At 38.0% G+C, this 16,249-nt stretch overlaps 1 protein-coding gene across 6 annotated transcripts in view; it reads right to left on the reverse strand.

The window, feature by feature from the left end:
- The window catches only part of COL14A1 (collagen type XIV alpha 1 chain), a 264,099-nt gene that overhangs the window by 97,183 nt on the left and 150,667 nt on the right, over nucleotides 1-16,249 (reverse strand). For all 6 annotated transcript variants that reach the window (XM_059901421.1, XM_059901422.1, XM_059901423.1 and 3 more), the window contains 2 exons: nucleotides 12,972-13,028; nucleotides 1,779-1,918 (listed from right to left, as the gene is read on the reverse strand). In XM_059901421.1, the coding sequence (XP_059757404.1) occupies nucleotides 1,779-1,918; nucleotides 12,972-13,028 (197 nt within the window). The remainder of the gene's footprint in view (nucleotides 1-1,778; nucleotides 1,919-12,971; nucleotides 13,029-16,249) is intronic.

Below are 16,249 nucleotides of genomic sequence, written 5' to 3' on the forward strand. Positions count from 1 at the left end.
TACAAGTTACATACCAAATCTGACGACATCTTAACTAAGTACTTTTCAGGAAGTAGTTTATTTTAAAAATCTCTCCCTAAAGCATGAAGACCTTTTGCCATCTCATTTGACAGATGGGAAAATGGCAGCCTAGATATTCTATCTTGACAAAGTTCAGAGAAAGAATCGAAGTTGGACTCTTTACAAGGATTTCTTTATGAAACAAACTTATGAAATAATTACTACTATTCTACCATTTTACAGATCAGGAAACTGAGGGACAGAAAGCCAAGTAATGTACCCAAGATTACTAGAGCAGTGACTGGCAGAACCAACAGCTGAAGCCAGGTAATTCTACTTCAAAATCTGTGTTCTTAATCACTGCAATATAAACCATCCTGGCTTCATTTCCTACAATTTGCTTCTATTCCTGTGCAACTTTGGGGACATTTTAAATTTATTATATTTTTTGTTTGTTTTTCAGAATTATGAAAGGGCTTCTTTTTGGCTTTGTGAGCCTTCAATTGCTACCAGCTTATCAAGGTCTATTGCAAATGTCATCATCTTTAGGAAACCTCTATTCAAAACAAATTTCTCCCTCCCTGAAATGCCTGAGCATTTTATCTATTCTTCTCTTCTGGTTCCCCTTACATCCAAGTTTTCTCAGCCATTCTTCCAAGACATAGTTTCAATCTGTTCACTTTAGTGCATCTCATTGCTACCACCCTAGCCCAGGCCTCCATCACCTCTGTGTTGGACCATGAGAGCAGCAGCCCAGGTGGTCTCTCCACTTCCACTCTCACCTTTATTAGTACTGACACTCCACGAAGCAGTCAGAATGATCTTTTTTAAAAAGCATATCAGATCTTCTCTCCTTAAAACTTCCCAGTGGCTTCCCATTGTATTTAGGATGATACCCAATTTCTTCAGTGGGTCATAAGACTCAAGGTGATCTAGCTCTGTCTACTTCTTCCACCTCTTCTTCTCCCCCCAGCCCCCCACATGCTCATCCACTATATTCCAGCCCCAAGTTTTAGCACCTGAAGCCTCAAAACTCATTCTCGACTTAGGCCCTCTGCACTTACTACTTTCCCTGTCTGGAAATTCTACTTTCAAATCTTCTCAGCATCATTCACATCTCAGTTCAGAAGCCACCTCTTCAAAGAAGACTTTGTGGATCACGCAATTTAAAATAAACTTTGGTAAATTTAAATCTCAGTTCGAAAGCTCGCATCCCTACCTTGTGAATTTATTTGTTTGCCAATTTGTATCTGTCTCTCATCCTCCTCCTCTCCCTACCTTTAAGAATATGAGCAACATGAAATTAGGGACATATCTGTCATACCCATTATGACAGTACTGTACTTAACCAAAATAAGTTCTCAATAAATGTTTGTTGAATGAATAAATTAGTTTTCTATGTTCTACTTGTTCTGTAGTAATTTGTGATGATGACCTCTCTCTTTCAAGATTTTAACATCCTCGAGGGCAAAGAAAATATTGGATGTTCCTTTAGAGAGATACTCTATCCTAGTATATAGAAGACACATCTGCTGACATGGCCATTCTAACCTGTCTTAGTTTGCTGAACTCAAGCACTTTTAAGGATTAGCATCTTCTCAAGCTCTGTCACACACCAGTAAGCTGCTTCTAAACTCAGACTTGTCTATACTCTCATTTAGGGTTGGATCCAATCAGGATAGTTCTTTACCCATATTCCCTCACAAGTAGCCATAATAACAGCTTGGAATAATTTTTTCATGCATAGAATGAATTAATGATTGATCTATCAGCCTTACTTGAGTTCCATCTGCACCTATCTTGTCCAGAGCTCCAACAGTGCTATACAGGAAGTTAATGATCTTATTGAAATTTTCATCACCAATACTCCAGGATCCATCCACCATAAACACCAGGTCGGCTTTGGCAGCTTTACATACTGGAGACCAAGAATGAATTTTGAATCAGGGAAAAGGGGAAAACACAGTAGTTATGACACCAACAAAGCAGATAATGGTTTCCCTCTGGTAGCTACAGCCCAAAGGAAATATATACATCTTACTCCAACCTCTTGCCCCTGACCATCATGGCTCTCCTATACCCAAGTTTCCTAGTCATGACAAAGAAGCTTAAATCAAATGTGTGGAATTAAAGAGAAAAAAATCTACCAATCTCAGCCCCAAAGAATAGAAATGGGAAGAATGAAAAATGTAGAACTAAAGTGATTTAGAGACAGAAGCATCAGCAAACACTCTAGTGCCTACTGATTAGAAGGAAATCCAAGCTACCACTCTGTGCACCCTGCCCTCTGCTTATTGAATTAACAATGTGAGAGAGATTCAGCTTCCAGGATGAAGGCATACCACACAATGAAAGAAGATTAATCTAAAACTTGATATGCATTTGGACTGAGGCCATAAGCAAACTTTAATTCCAGCCTTGCTCAAAAATCCTGTCTATGCCCTTCTGACACCCAGTGATGCATATCAAGAAATGCACATTATGCTAGCTCAGGGAAACTTTTATCAGTAGGTAATACTGATATCAATGTTAAAAAACAAGCAAAAAACACATTAACAAAAACCTATTCCACTGAAAGCATTTTTTAATAGTCTTGTATCATGTGCTGTTTCAGATTATCTATGCCTCTCTTCCCCTTCATTAGTGTAGACCACAGTGGTTAACTCTGTTTTATGATGAAACAAACAATTTAGTCTTTAATAATCTGAATCTTTTCATCTTAGGCCATTTGCACACAAATATTCTGTGAGCTAATGTACCTTTCACCTTTCTTTAGAAAAAAAAAATTTACTTGACTTTATTCCCTTAAAGCTATTTACGATATAAAATAAATCATCTCTCAGTTAGGACTCCAGGGACAATAAGGATTTGGTGAGGTTGTTCTCATGAGTTCCATGATGTATAAAATTTTACATATTTATGGTTTGAATTTAGAGCTGAAAGGGACCACAAGATCTGATAATTATAAGCTTACAAAAGAAAACCTGGTGCTCTGTTTTCAAGGAAAGATAAAATCTAGATTAGGTTTTACCTTCGAAATGAGAGCAAAATCTATTTGAAAATATACACAAATTGAAAAACTTACTTAATACAACAAAGAAAAAAAAAGAACATACATCAAAATACAGGAAGGAATTACCCCTGGGATATGAAATTGTGTTTTTAATTTTCTTCTTTGTACTCTTTTCTGTTTTTTTTTTAACATCTTTATTGGAGTATAATTGCTTTACAATGGTGTGTTAGTTTCTGCTTTATAACAAAGTGAATCAGCTATACATATGAATATATCCCCATATCTCCTCCCCCTTGCATCTCCCTCCCACCCTCCCTATCCCACCTCTCTAGGTGGTCACAAAGCACCGAGCTGATCTCCTTGTGCTATGCGGCTGCTTCCCACTAGCTATCTATTTTACATTTGTTAGTATATATAAGTCCGTGCCACTCTCTCACTTCATTCCATCTTACCCTTCCCCCTCCCCATATCCTCAAGTCCATTCTCTACATCTGCGTCTTTATTCCTGTCTTGGGCCTAGGTTCTTCAGAACCATTTTTCTTTTTTTAGATTCCATATATATGTGTTAGCATACGATATTTATTTTTCTCTTTCTGACTTACTTCACTCTGTATGACAGACTCTAGGTCCACCCACCTCACTAAAAATAACTCAATTTCATTTCTTCTTAAGGCTGAGAAATATTCCACTGTATATATGTGCTACATCTTCTTTATCCATTCATCTGCCGGTGGACACTTAGGTTGCTTCCATGTCCTGGCTATTGTAAATAGAGCTGCAAAGAACATTGTGGTACATGACTCTTTTTGAATTATGGTTTTCTCAGGATATATGCCCAGTAGTGGTATTGCTGGGTTGTACAGTAGTTCTATTTTTAGTTTTTTAAGGAACCTCCATATTGTTCTCCATAGTGGCTGTATCAATTTACATTCCCACCAACAGTGCAAGAGGGTTCCCTTTTCTCCACACCCTCTCCAGCATTTATTGTTTGTAGATTTTTTGATGATGGCCATTCTGCCTGGTGTGAGGTGATACCTCATTGTAGTTTTGATTTGCATTTCTCTAATGATTAGTGATGTTGAGCATCCTTTCATCTGTTTGTTGGCAATCTGTATATCTTCTTTGGAGAAATGTCTATTTAGGTCTTCTGCCCATTTTTAGATTGGGCTGTTGTTTTTCTGATAATTGAGCTGCATGAGCTGCTTGTAAAGTTTGGAGATTAATCCTTTGTCAGTTGCTTCATTTGCAAATATTTTCTCCTGTTCTGAGGGTTGTCTTTTCGTCTTGTTTAAGTTTCCTTTGCTGTGCAAAAGCTTTTAAGCTTCATTAGTTCCCATTTGTTTAGTTTTGTTTTTATTTCCATTTCGCTAGGAGATGGGTCAAAAAGGTTCTTGCTGTGATTTATGTCATAGAGTGTTCTGCCTATGTTTTCCTCTGAGAGTTTTATAGTGTCTGGCCTTACATTTAGGTCTTTAATCCATTTTGAGTTTATTTTTGTGTATAGTGTTAGGGAATGTTCTAGTTTCATTCTTTTACATGTAGCTGTCCAGTTTTCCCAGCACCACTTACTGAAGGGGCTGCCTTTTCTCCATTGTATATTCTTGCCTCCTTTATCAAAAATAAGGTGACCATATGTGCATGGGTTTATCTCTGGCCTTTCTATCCTGTTCCACTGATCTATATTTCTGTTTTTGGCCAGTACCATACTGTCTTGATTACTGTAGCTTTGTAGTAGAGTCTGAAGTCCGGGAGCCTGATTCCTCCAGCTCCGTTTTTCTTTCTCAAGATTGCTTTGGCTATTCAGGGTCTTTTGTGTTTCCATACAAATTGTGAAATTTTTTGTTCTAGTTCTGTGAAAAATGCCACTGGTAGTTTGATAGGGATTGCATTAAATCTGTAGATTGCTTTGGGTAGTATAGTCATTTTTACAATGTTGATTCTTCCAATCCAAGAACATGGTATATCTCTCCATCTGTTTGTATCATCTTTAATTTCTTTCATCAGTGTCTTATAGTTTTTTGCATACAGGTCTTTTGTCTCCTTAGGTAGGTTTATTCCTAGGTATTTTATTCTTTTTGCTGCAGTGGTAAATGGGAGTGTTTCCTTAATTTCTCTTTCAGATTTTTCATCATTAGTGTATAGGAATGCAAGAGATTTCTGTGCACCAATTTTGTATCCTGCTACTTTACCAAATTCATTGATTAGCTCTGGTAGTTTTCTGGTAGCATCTTTAGGATTCTCTATGTATACTATCATGTCATCTGCAAACAATGACAGCTTTACTTCTTTACCAATTTGGATTCCTTTTATTTCTTTTTCTTCTCTGATTGCTGTGACTAAAACTTCCATAAATATGTTGAATAATAGTGGTGAGAGTGGACAACCTTGTCTTGTTCCTGATCTTAGAGGAAATGGTTTCAGTTTTTCACCATTGAGGATGATGTTGGCTGTGGGTTTGTCATATATGGCCTTTATTATGTTGAGGTAAGTTCCCTCTATGCCTAGTTTCCGGAGGGTTTTTATCATAAATGGGTGTTGAATTTTGTCGAAAGCTTTTTCTGCATCTACTGAGATGATCATATGGTTTCTCTCCTTTAATTTGTTAATATGGTTTATCACATTGATTGATTTCCTTATATTGAAGATCCCTGCATTCCTGGGATAAACCCCACTTGATCATGGTGTATGCGCTGTTGGATTCTGTTTGCTAGTATTTTGTTGAGGATTTTTGCATCTATGTTCATCAGTGATATTGGCCTGTAGTTTTCTTTCTTTGTGACATCTTTGGTTTTGTTATCAGGGTGATGGTGGCCTCATAGAATGAGTTTGGGAGTGTTCCTCCCTCTGCTATATTTTGGAAGTGTTTGAAAAGGATAGGTGTAAGCTCTTCTGTAAATGTTTGATAGAATTCGCCTGTGAAGCCATCTGGTTCTGGGCTTTTGTTTGTTGGTAGATTTTTAATCACAGTTTCAATTTCAGTACTTGTGATTGGTCTGTTTATATTTTCTATTTCTTCCTGGTTCAGTCTTGGAAGGTTGTGCTTTTCTAAGAATTTTCCATTTCTTCCAGGTTGTCCATTTTATTGGCATATAGTTGTTTGTGGTACTCTCTCATGATCCTTTGTACTTCTGCAGTGTCAGTTGTTACTTCTCCTTTTTCATTTTTAATTCTGTTGATCTGAGTCTTCTCCCTTTTTTTCTTGATGAGTCTGGCTAATGGTTTATCAATTTTGTTTATCTTCTCAAAAAACCAGCTTTTAGTTTTATTGATCTTTGCTATTTTTATCTTCATTTCTGTTTCATTTATTTCTGATCTGATCTTTATGATTTCTTTCCTTCTGTTAACTTTGGGGTTTTTTTGTTCTTCTTTCTCTAATTGCTTTAGGTGTAAGGTTAGGTTGTTTATTTGAGATGTTTCTTGTTTCTTTTTTTTTTTTTTTTTAATTTTTATTTATTTATTTATTTATTTTTGGCTGTGTTGGGTCTTCGTTTCCGTGCGAGGGCTTTCTCTAGTTGCGGCGAGCGGGGACCACTCTTCATCACGGTGCGCGGGCCTCTGTCTTGGCCTCTCTTGTTGTGGAGCACAAGCTCCAGACGCACAGGCTCAGTAGTTGTGGCTCACGGGCCTAGTTGCTCCGCGGCATGTGGGATCCTCCCAGACCAGGGCTCGAACCCGTGTCCCCTGCACTGGGAGGCAGACTCTCAACCACTGCGCCACCAGGGAAGCCCGTTTCTTGTTTCTTGAGGTATGATTGTATTGCTATAAACTTCCCTCTTAGAACTGCTTTTGCTGCATCCCATAGGTTTTGGGTTGTCGTGATTTCATTGTCATTTGTTTCTGGGTATTTTTTGATTTCTTCAGTGATCTCTTGCTTATTCAGTAGTGTATTGTTTAGCCTCCATGTGTTTGCATTTTTAACAGATTATTTTCCTGTAATTGATATCTAGTCTCAAGCATTGTGGTCGGAAAAGATACTTGATATGATTTCAGTTTTCTTAAATTTACCAAGGCTTCATTTGTTACCCGAGATATGATCTATCAGGGAGAATGTTCCATGAGCACTTGAGAGGAAAGTGTATTCTGTTGTTTTTGGATGGAATGTCCTATAAATATCAATTAAGTCCATCTTGTTTTATGTATCATTTAATGCTTCTGTTTCCTTAATTATTTTCATTTTGGATGATCTGTCCATTGGTGAAAGTGGGGTGTTTAACTCCCCTACTATTATTGTGTTACTGTCAATTTCCCCTTTTACGGCCGTTAGCATTTGCCTTATGTATTGAGGTGCTCCTGTGTTGGCTGCATAAATACTTACTATTGTTTTATGTTCGTCTTGGATTGATCCCTTGATCATTATGTATTGTCCTTCTTGGTCTCTTGTAATGGTCTTTTTTTTAAAGTCTATTTTGTCTGATATGAGAATTGCCACTCCAGCTTTCTTTTGATTCCCATTTGCACGGAATATCTTTTTCCATCCCCTCACTTTCAGTCTGTATGTATCCCTAGGTCGGAAGTGGGTCTCTTGTAGACAGATATGCAGGTCTTGTTTTTGTATCCATTCAGCCAGTCTATGTCTTTTGGTTGGAGCATTTAATCCATTTACATTTAAGGTAATTATCGATATGTATGTTCCTATTCCCATTTTCTTAATTGTTTTGGGTTTGTTTTTGTAGGTGTTTTCCTTCTCTTGTGTTTCCTGCCTAGAGAAGTTCCTTTAGCATTTGTAGTAAAGCTGGTTTGGTGGTGCTGAATTATCTTAGCTTTTACTTGTCTGTAAAGGTTTTAATTTCTCCATCAAATCTGAACGAGATCCTTGCTGGGTAGAGTAATCTTGGCTGTAGATTTTTCCCTTTCATCACTTTAAATATGTTCTGCCACTCCCTCTGGCTTGCAGAGTTTCTGCTGAAATATTAGCTGTTAACCTTACGGGGATTCCCTTTTATGTTAGTTGTTGTTTTTCCCTTGTTGCTTTAAAAAAATTTTTTTTGTATTTAATTTTTGATAGTTTGATTAATATGTGTCTTGGCATGTTTCTCCTTGGATATATCCTGTATGGGACTCTCTGCGCTTCCTGGACTTGATTATTTCCTTTCCCATATTAGGGAAATTTTCAACTATAATCTCTTCAAATGCATTCTCAGTCCCTTTCTTTTTCTCTTCTTCTTGTGGGACTCCTATAATTCGAATGTTGGTGTTTTTAATGTTGTCCCAGAGGTCTCTGAAACTGTCCTCAATTCTTTTCATTTTTTTTCTTTATTCTGCTCTGTGGTAGTTATTTCCACTATTTTTTCTTCCAGGTCACTTATCTGTTCTTCTGACTCAGTTATTCTGCTATTGATTCCTTCTAGAAAATTTTTAATTTCATTTATTGTGTTGTTCATCATTGTTTGTTTGCTCTTTAGTTCTTCTAGGTCCTTGTTAAACATTTCTTATATTTCCTCTATTCTATTTTCAAGATTTTGGATCATGTTTACTATCATTACTCTGAATTCTTTTTCAGGTATACTGTCTATTTCCTCTTCATTTGTTTGGTCTGGTGTGTTTTTACCTTGCACCTTCACCTGCCCTGTGTTTCTCTGTCTTCTCATTTTGCTTAACTTACTGTGTTTGGAGTGTCCTTTTTGCAGGCTGCAGGTTCGTAATTCCTGTTGTTTTTGGTGTTTGCCCCCAGGGGCTAAGATTGGTTTAGTGGGTTGTGTAGGCTTCCTGATGGTGGGGACTGGTCCCTGTGTTCTGGTGGATGAGGCTGGATCTTGTCTTCCTGGTGGGCAGGACTGCATCTGGTGTTGTGTTTTGGGGTGTCTGTGACCTTATTATGATTTTATGCAGCCTCTCTGTTAATGGGTGGGGTTGTGTTCCTGTCTTGCTAGTTGTTTGCATAGGCTGTCCAGAATTGTAGCTTGCTGTTCGTTGAGGGGAGCTGGGTCTTAGTGTTGAGATGGAGATCTCTGGGAGAGCTTTCTCCATTTGATATTATGTGGATTTGGGAGGTCTCTGGTGGACCAATGTCCTGCACTCAGGTCTCCCACCTCAGAGGCACAGGCCTGACACCCGGCCAGAGCACCAAGACCCTGTCAGCCACACGGCTCAGAAGAAAAGGGAGAAAAAAACAATAAAATAAAATAAAATAAAGTTATTTAAATAAAAATCAAAAGTAATAAAGAAAGAAAGAAGCGAGCAACCAAACCAAAAAACAAATACACCAATGATAACAAGCGCTAAAAAGTATACTAAAAAACAAAACAAAACAAACAAAAAACAAAACGGACAGACAGGACTTCCCTGGTGGCACAGTGGTTAAGAATCCACCTGCCAATGCAGGGGCACGGGTTCGATCCCTGCTCCGGGAAGATCCCACATGCCGCGGAGCAACTAATCCCGTGCGCCACAACTACTGAGCCTGCGCTCTACAGCCCACGAGCCACAACTACTGAAGCATGTGCGCCAAGCCTGTGTGCCTGGAGACCATGCTCTGCAACAAGAGAAGCCACTGCAATGAGAAGCCCACACATCGCAATGAAGAGTAGCCCCCGCTCGCCACACTAGAGAAAGCCTGCGCACAGTAACGAAGACCCAAAGCAGCCAAAAATAAATAAATAAATTTATATAAATAAAAAAAAAAACGGACAGACAGAACCCTAGGACAAATGGTAAAAGCAGTGCTATAAAGACAAAATCACAGAAAGAAGCATACACATACACACTCACAAAAGGGGAAAAAAGGAAAAAAAAATATACATTATTATATTAAAAAAAAAAAAAGGAAGAGAGCAACCAAATCAATAAACAAATCTACCAGTGATAATAAACTCTAAATACTAAACTAAGATAAACATACAACCAGAAACAAATTAGATGCAGAAAGCAAACCCCACGTCTACAGTTGCTCCCATAGTTCACCGCCTCAATTTAGGGATGATTCATTGTTTATTCAGGTATTCCAGAGATGCAGGGTACATCAAGTTCATCATGGAGATTTAATCCGTTGCTCCTGAGGCTGCTGGGAGAGATTTCCCTTTCTCTTCTTTGTTCACACAGCTCCCGGGGTTCAGCTTTGGATTTGGCCCCGCCTCTGCATGTAGGTCTCCTGAGGGCGTCTGTTCCCTTTTGGGAAATCTGAGGCCTTCTGCCAGCGTTCAGTAGGTGTTCTGTAGGAGTTGTTCCACATGTAGCTGTATTTCTGATGTATTTGTGGGGAGGAAGTTGATCTCCACATCTTATTCCTCCGCCATCTTGAAGGTCTGTCTTCATAAGTCCCACTCTGTAAGAGAGCACCACTTTTCTCCAATTCCATAAAATCTTCAACAGTGATGAAAATATAGTCCACTCCAGGAACCTCACCCTCCTTATGTGGCCCTGTGGTGCCTAGAGCTCTGTTGAAAGGAAGCGGAGAAGCTGTTCGTCCTCTCCTATGTTTCCATGGTCCTCATCAGTGTCTTCTCAAACCACCTGTACTGATCCAACCCATTCTCAGATCATAGAATTCTCTTGATAGAAGTAGTCTCCACTGAGCTTTGAATTTTTTCAGCCTGGATGTCCAGAATTTTCTTCTTTAAGCCAGACACAGTAACACAAAACTGCCGCTGAGGTTTCTTTTCCCCCTCCTCTCCAAGATGAAGCTTGCAGCACTTCTCTCTCTCTCTCCCTCTCTCTCTCTTTCTCTCTCTTTCTCTCCCCTGCTCTGTCCCTCTCCCCTCTCTGGCTTACACTCTCTCCCTTGGTTTCTCTTTCCTCAACCCCCACCAGCAACCTCATTCTCTTTTCTGTTTCTTAATGTTTCTTTAATAAATACTCAATATCACCTGAATAATAAAAATTTACAAGCTTTTAAATTAAATACAGCCAGGACAAATAGAAACTAAGATGAATAATGCATTCAAGTTGCAGAAGCCCCACTCTCTAAAACCATCATGATGAAAACTACAGGAAAAATGTTCCTACATTGTCAAGCCTCACCCTCATAGACCCTTCCAAATCACATGTCTCCCATGAGCATTCATGAATGTTGACTGCATGATACTCATGTTCTGCTATAAATAAAAATATTCTGACCTCAGAGAGTCCTGTAATATCTGTATCAGGAATGTCTGAGAAATTCATCAATTAGGATTCTGTTTCCAGTTCCAATAGTGAAAATCATCATAAATAGTTAGACTAGAAAAAGCTAGATATGAAGATGGAAGAAGAAAGAGTCTGGCATTCCAGGTAGAACAAATAGCATTAAAAGATGCAGGATAGCATAAGGCATGTATGCGGAACCCAGAGTTATACAACTGTGCTGTTAACTAATATAGTCTGGGACATGATACCACAACACAGGTTGACCATTGAAGACTTTGCCTGGTATGCTAGGAAGGATGTCGAGCTTTATTTTTGTACAGTTTCTCATTACCTCTTTGTTTCCTTGATCCTTACACTCTCCCGCATCAGATCCCTCTGACTATGCTCCTGTCCCTTGCAGGACATTTGGTCCTGTCCGAAACGTTGATAAGACATTTGGTCTACACCAACAGGTTCTTGAAATTTGATCCTATCCAAAATGTTACGAGCATATTTGGTCCATGCCAAATTGTTTTGGACAGGACCAAATATGAAGGAACTTTTGGCATGGACCATATGTCTGCTAACACTCTGAAAGGTGGGAACAACTTATTTTTCTTTGTATCTCTGGTACGTACTAGGTACTTTAAAATGCATGGTAAATGGAAGAAGTCTTCCAAAACAACCTTCCAACTATGTGTTCTAGCTTTATCCTCTCCTGCCCTAATCCCTCCTCCCCATTTCACCAAGGTTATCTTTCTTAAACATAGATTTCTGCAGGTCACCCTCCCTTCATAAAACTCCTCATGGCATACCATGTCTTACAGGATAAAGCCCAGCCTCCTTATTCAGGCACACAAACCACTTCATCACTCTATCTTCACCTTTCTCTATGGGTCACACTAAAGTGCTTATGGTTCCCCAAACACATTACGTGCTTAGATCACTCCATGACTTCGAGTGCTTGTCTCTCCATTATTTACTTGTAAAACTCATTCTTCAAAATGTAAATCAAATTCCTCCTCCTCCTTTACAGGTAATTAACCTGCAGCAGCATTAACTGTTTTCATTTCTGGGCCACCATAGTATAATCTCCACTTTTTAACTCATTTCCTTGGCTGGTAATTACCTAGGCAAACACCTATGTCTCTTGCAATACTGAAAATAAGCAGAGAGCAGTAATCATAGATTGTTATTGTATTCCAAGTACCTGGCATAAGAGCTTTGAGAATGAATAGTAGGGTTAATAAATGTTCATTAATGGAATAAAAAAAATTAATGATCACTACTGTGTTTGAAAGGTTTTTAGAAAGTTACCTTAATGGCTCAAGTAAGAGGTGATGAGAAACTCTTGTGATGAAGATAGAAAGAAACAACTGGGAGAGGCATTTGGAGGTAAACTGGAACACTGTTACCCTTGTCTACAGAATTATAAACTACATTCTCACTCATAAATTATGTAACTACTCTTCCTTGGTAAACATGTACTACTCTATTTTTGATGAAATAAATATGAAGAAATTCTGTCAGAAAATTTATTTTGTGTGTACAGAGTCTACTATTAGATGAATTTTTGTTGAATATATTTGACATATACACTGCATAAAGTTAAAGTGTACAACCTATTAATTTGATACATTTATATATTGTAATATTGTTGATGTAGTGACATTTAGCATCTCTATCACATCACATAATTATAGTAAAATATTGCTGCCTGTATTCATTACACTGCATATTAGATCTCTATGTCTTATTTACTACTCATTGCAAAGTTGTACCCCATAAGGGTTTGATAAGCATTTGTATTAAGGAGAAAATATCTTCCATTAATACCTTGGTTTTTAAATGAACAAGCAAACAATACCAACAGAAATCCAAAACCTAAAATCACATCCTGATTGTATAATTCTTTTACCTTCTTTTGCTGGTGGAATCGTTGGAGGAAAAGTAGGTGGCCGAGTAGGAAGTGATTCTGTAAAGGAGAGGGAGAAAGAACATCAATTAACCATCTCATCTGTGGCGAACAGAGGGAGGTCATGGAGTCATAATTCTTCAGGGGAGTCAATGATTTTGACAACTGTCTTCTTTGAGAATTTAGTGAATTTAGTACCCACTACAAATCAGCCAAAGCCTGTGAAAACTGGTTCCAAACATCCTCTCAACATCAGACAGAAGGCTTGAAATGTCATTTTGCCACAATTCAGTTTACCCAGTGGGAGTCAATGCAATCAAACTGTCAACTACAAAGTGGTTTTAATGCTGATTTAAGGCCGGAACCCTGCCAACCTATTTCAGATTAGTCTCTGGTTGCTTTCACACATATAATAAACTTTATTTCCATTCTGCCTAAGGATTGACCATCAATCCATGTTCAATAGCACTTTCTCCCTTTTTACCCTGCATCCCCAGGATGTGGTCGCCAAGGGAATCTGATTTACTCTCTATTACATTCAGACTGTGTCTGGGAAACTTTCAGTTCTGAGAACAAAATGGCAGGACCTTGGGAGGCTATGGTGTGTCCTGATCAATTTAACCTGGATGATGAGGGATGAGAAATCTGCGTAATACGTGGAGGTGTGGTTTGGTTAAAGGTCACAGGTATAGTCACATTAGAGCAATGACTTTCTTACCAATTCACATGGTAAAGCACCAGGAAGTTATGGCATCATTAGGTAAACATCCTAATATTATTTTTTTACATACTCTTTTTTTTTATTCCTATTTGACACTAAAGATTTAAGAAAAATTGAGAAAATTATTTTTATTATTCCAGTTTAATATGAGGGAAAACCCTCAACGAATTATAGCCATTCACACAGAGGAATGTTCAGCCTCTGCAGACAGTAAGCGCCAACTAGCTGGAAGGATTTGAGCTCAAGCAGACTGTTTGCTGGGAATGTTGTAAAAGGAATTCCTTCACTGCCAGGAAGGTTGGAAGAGACAAATTTTAAGGTCTCTTCCAATTCTAGGAGCCAATAAAATAATATTATTTGAATAAAGTGATTCAACATTTAAAGGAATGAGGTATATTACTGATATGGAAAAATGGAAAAGTGTTTGAGATTAATCCTTGTGTGAAATGAAGCAGAAAACCATGGTATGATCCCATCTGTGAAAAATGAAAAAATTCTATTTAACTGATAAATATAATATTGATTTATCTATACATGTCTATATGGTTATACACACACAGACACACACACACACACACACACACACACACACACAAAACAGGTAACAGGTAGAATTTCTTGAAGGAGACCAAGATGGTACAAATGGGTATTTATTTCTGGGAGGAAAGAATGAGGAAAGAGGGAAGGTGACAACACAATATATACCTTCTGTTGCATTATTACAGATATAGAATATCACTTTTATCTTTTAAAGGCAATTTTTTGGAAACTAAAAAGTTTCAAAATTAAAAACATTTGAGACATTTTAATATTAAAACTAGGACTGCAAAACTTTTTTGAAAGCACCATCAAATCCTTCTAGAGCCAGATGTATTTATCTTAAAATTTGTGGAAGCAGTGGGTCATCTTTATAATGGTGCATTTTCTTTAATGTGAAAAACTGAGGCATATCCTAATTTTAGTCAATAAATCAAGAACAAAATCAACGAGTGGCTCTGGAAGCCAGATCAATATGTTTGGTCAGAACATCTGGCCTAAGAGTCTCTTGGGTAAGAAGAACCACAATGAACTGGGAACCTGTGTTTATATTCTCTATGTGGCACACAGATGGTCCCTGTGTTCAAGTGCGTGAGAAGCTGTCACATAGAAGAGGAAACAGTCTCAATGTGCATTTGCTTCAGAAGGCTGAACTAGAGCCAGTGGGTAGAAGCTATAAGATGACAGATGTCCCCAACAGAAGGAAAACATTTATACCAAACAGAGCTTTCCAAAATAACCCTGGACTGGTAATTAACAGTTGTGAGGTTAAGGTTAGGGGCATTTGAAGGAGACCAGAGTCCCCAAACTCAAATATTTTTAGAGGTCAGTCAAGTAATGAATGGGAGCAAAGAACATAGCCTAAACATTAAGGAATAACAAACTTAAGGGCGCATACACTGTCTAAAAGAGACAGCAGTTACTGAGTTTCTGTAGATTTAGCACCATAAGGATTTGTGTGCCTTGTGTTGTCAGCTCTTTTGAATTTTCAAGAATACTTTAAAACTTAAAAAAAAAAAAAATAGCCCAGAGAAAAACATAGCTGACAGTGAGATCTAACCCCATGGCCATCAGTTTGTGACTTCCAGGAAGACAGCAAGGGTGATAATAAAAGTACTTGTTCAATAAGATACAGGTTGGAAAGTTCCTCAGCAGGCTCTTTGCATTGGATCTTTACCACCACCAAAGGAGGTAAGAGAGTAGGTATTTAATTTTATTGGTAAGCCAAAAGCAGCTCAGAGATGTTAAATTGCCCAAGGCCACAATGCTAAAAAAGGACCCCAACCAAGCCTATTTGACTCTAAATCTCATGCACTACCAGGCCTCTAATAATTTTGAAATTATATAATCCTCTATCCATAAAACAAATTCTAATGAGCAATCAGAAGCAACAAACAACTGATACATTCTCCAATGTGGATAAACCTCAAAAACATAGGCTAAGTGAAAGATGTCAGATGCAAAAGACTACATATTACATATTTCCATTTCTATGAAATGTCTAGAAATGTACAAGAAAAGAAAGTAGACTGCCTGGAGCAGACAGTAGGAAAGAAGACTCACTGGGGATGAGCTTGAAAGCTCTCTGGATTGATGGGGATGTCCTAACATTGGATTGTAGCGATGGCTGCACAACCTTTTAAATGTACCAAAGATCATTGAATTGTACGCTTAAAATGGGTGAATTTTATGGAATGTAAATTATACCTTAAAAATACATGTGTCATGTAAAATGTTGAATATTTCAGTGTTATGAAATAAAGTCTCTGTGTTGGAAAGTAGATGATTCCATTAACTATACTTTCACCTTCTCTGTTTGAAGATTATATATTGATCATGATTTCTTTCTGCATGTTCAGAGCAACTGAAAGACCTATATACATGGGTAGTAGAACTTTCTAAACATCAAATGCATGATAGAGGGGCTACCAAGAAAGCCCATTGCCCACCACCTATTCCGATACCAATCTTTGGGGATTTAAAGTTTAAGTTCAAGATATTGAGTTGGGGACACACAAATGTC

The sequence above is a fragment of the Balaenoptera ricei genome, chromosome 17 (genome assembly GCF_028023285.1).
Source record: "Balaenoptera ricei isolate mBalRic1 chromosome 17, mBalRic1.hap2, whole genome shotgun sequence".
NCBI classification, from domain to species: domain Eukaryota; kingdom Metazoa; phylum Chordata; class Mammalia; order Artiodactyla; family Balaenopteridae; genus Balaenoptera; species Balaenoptera ricei.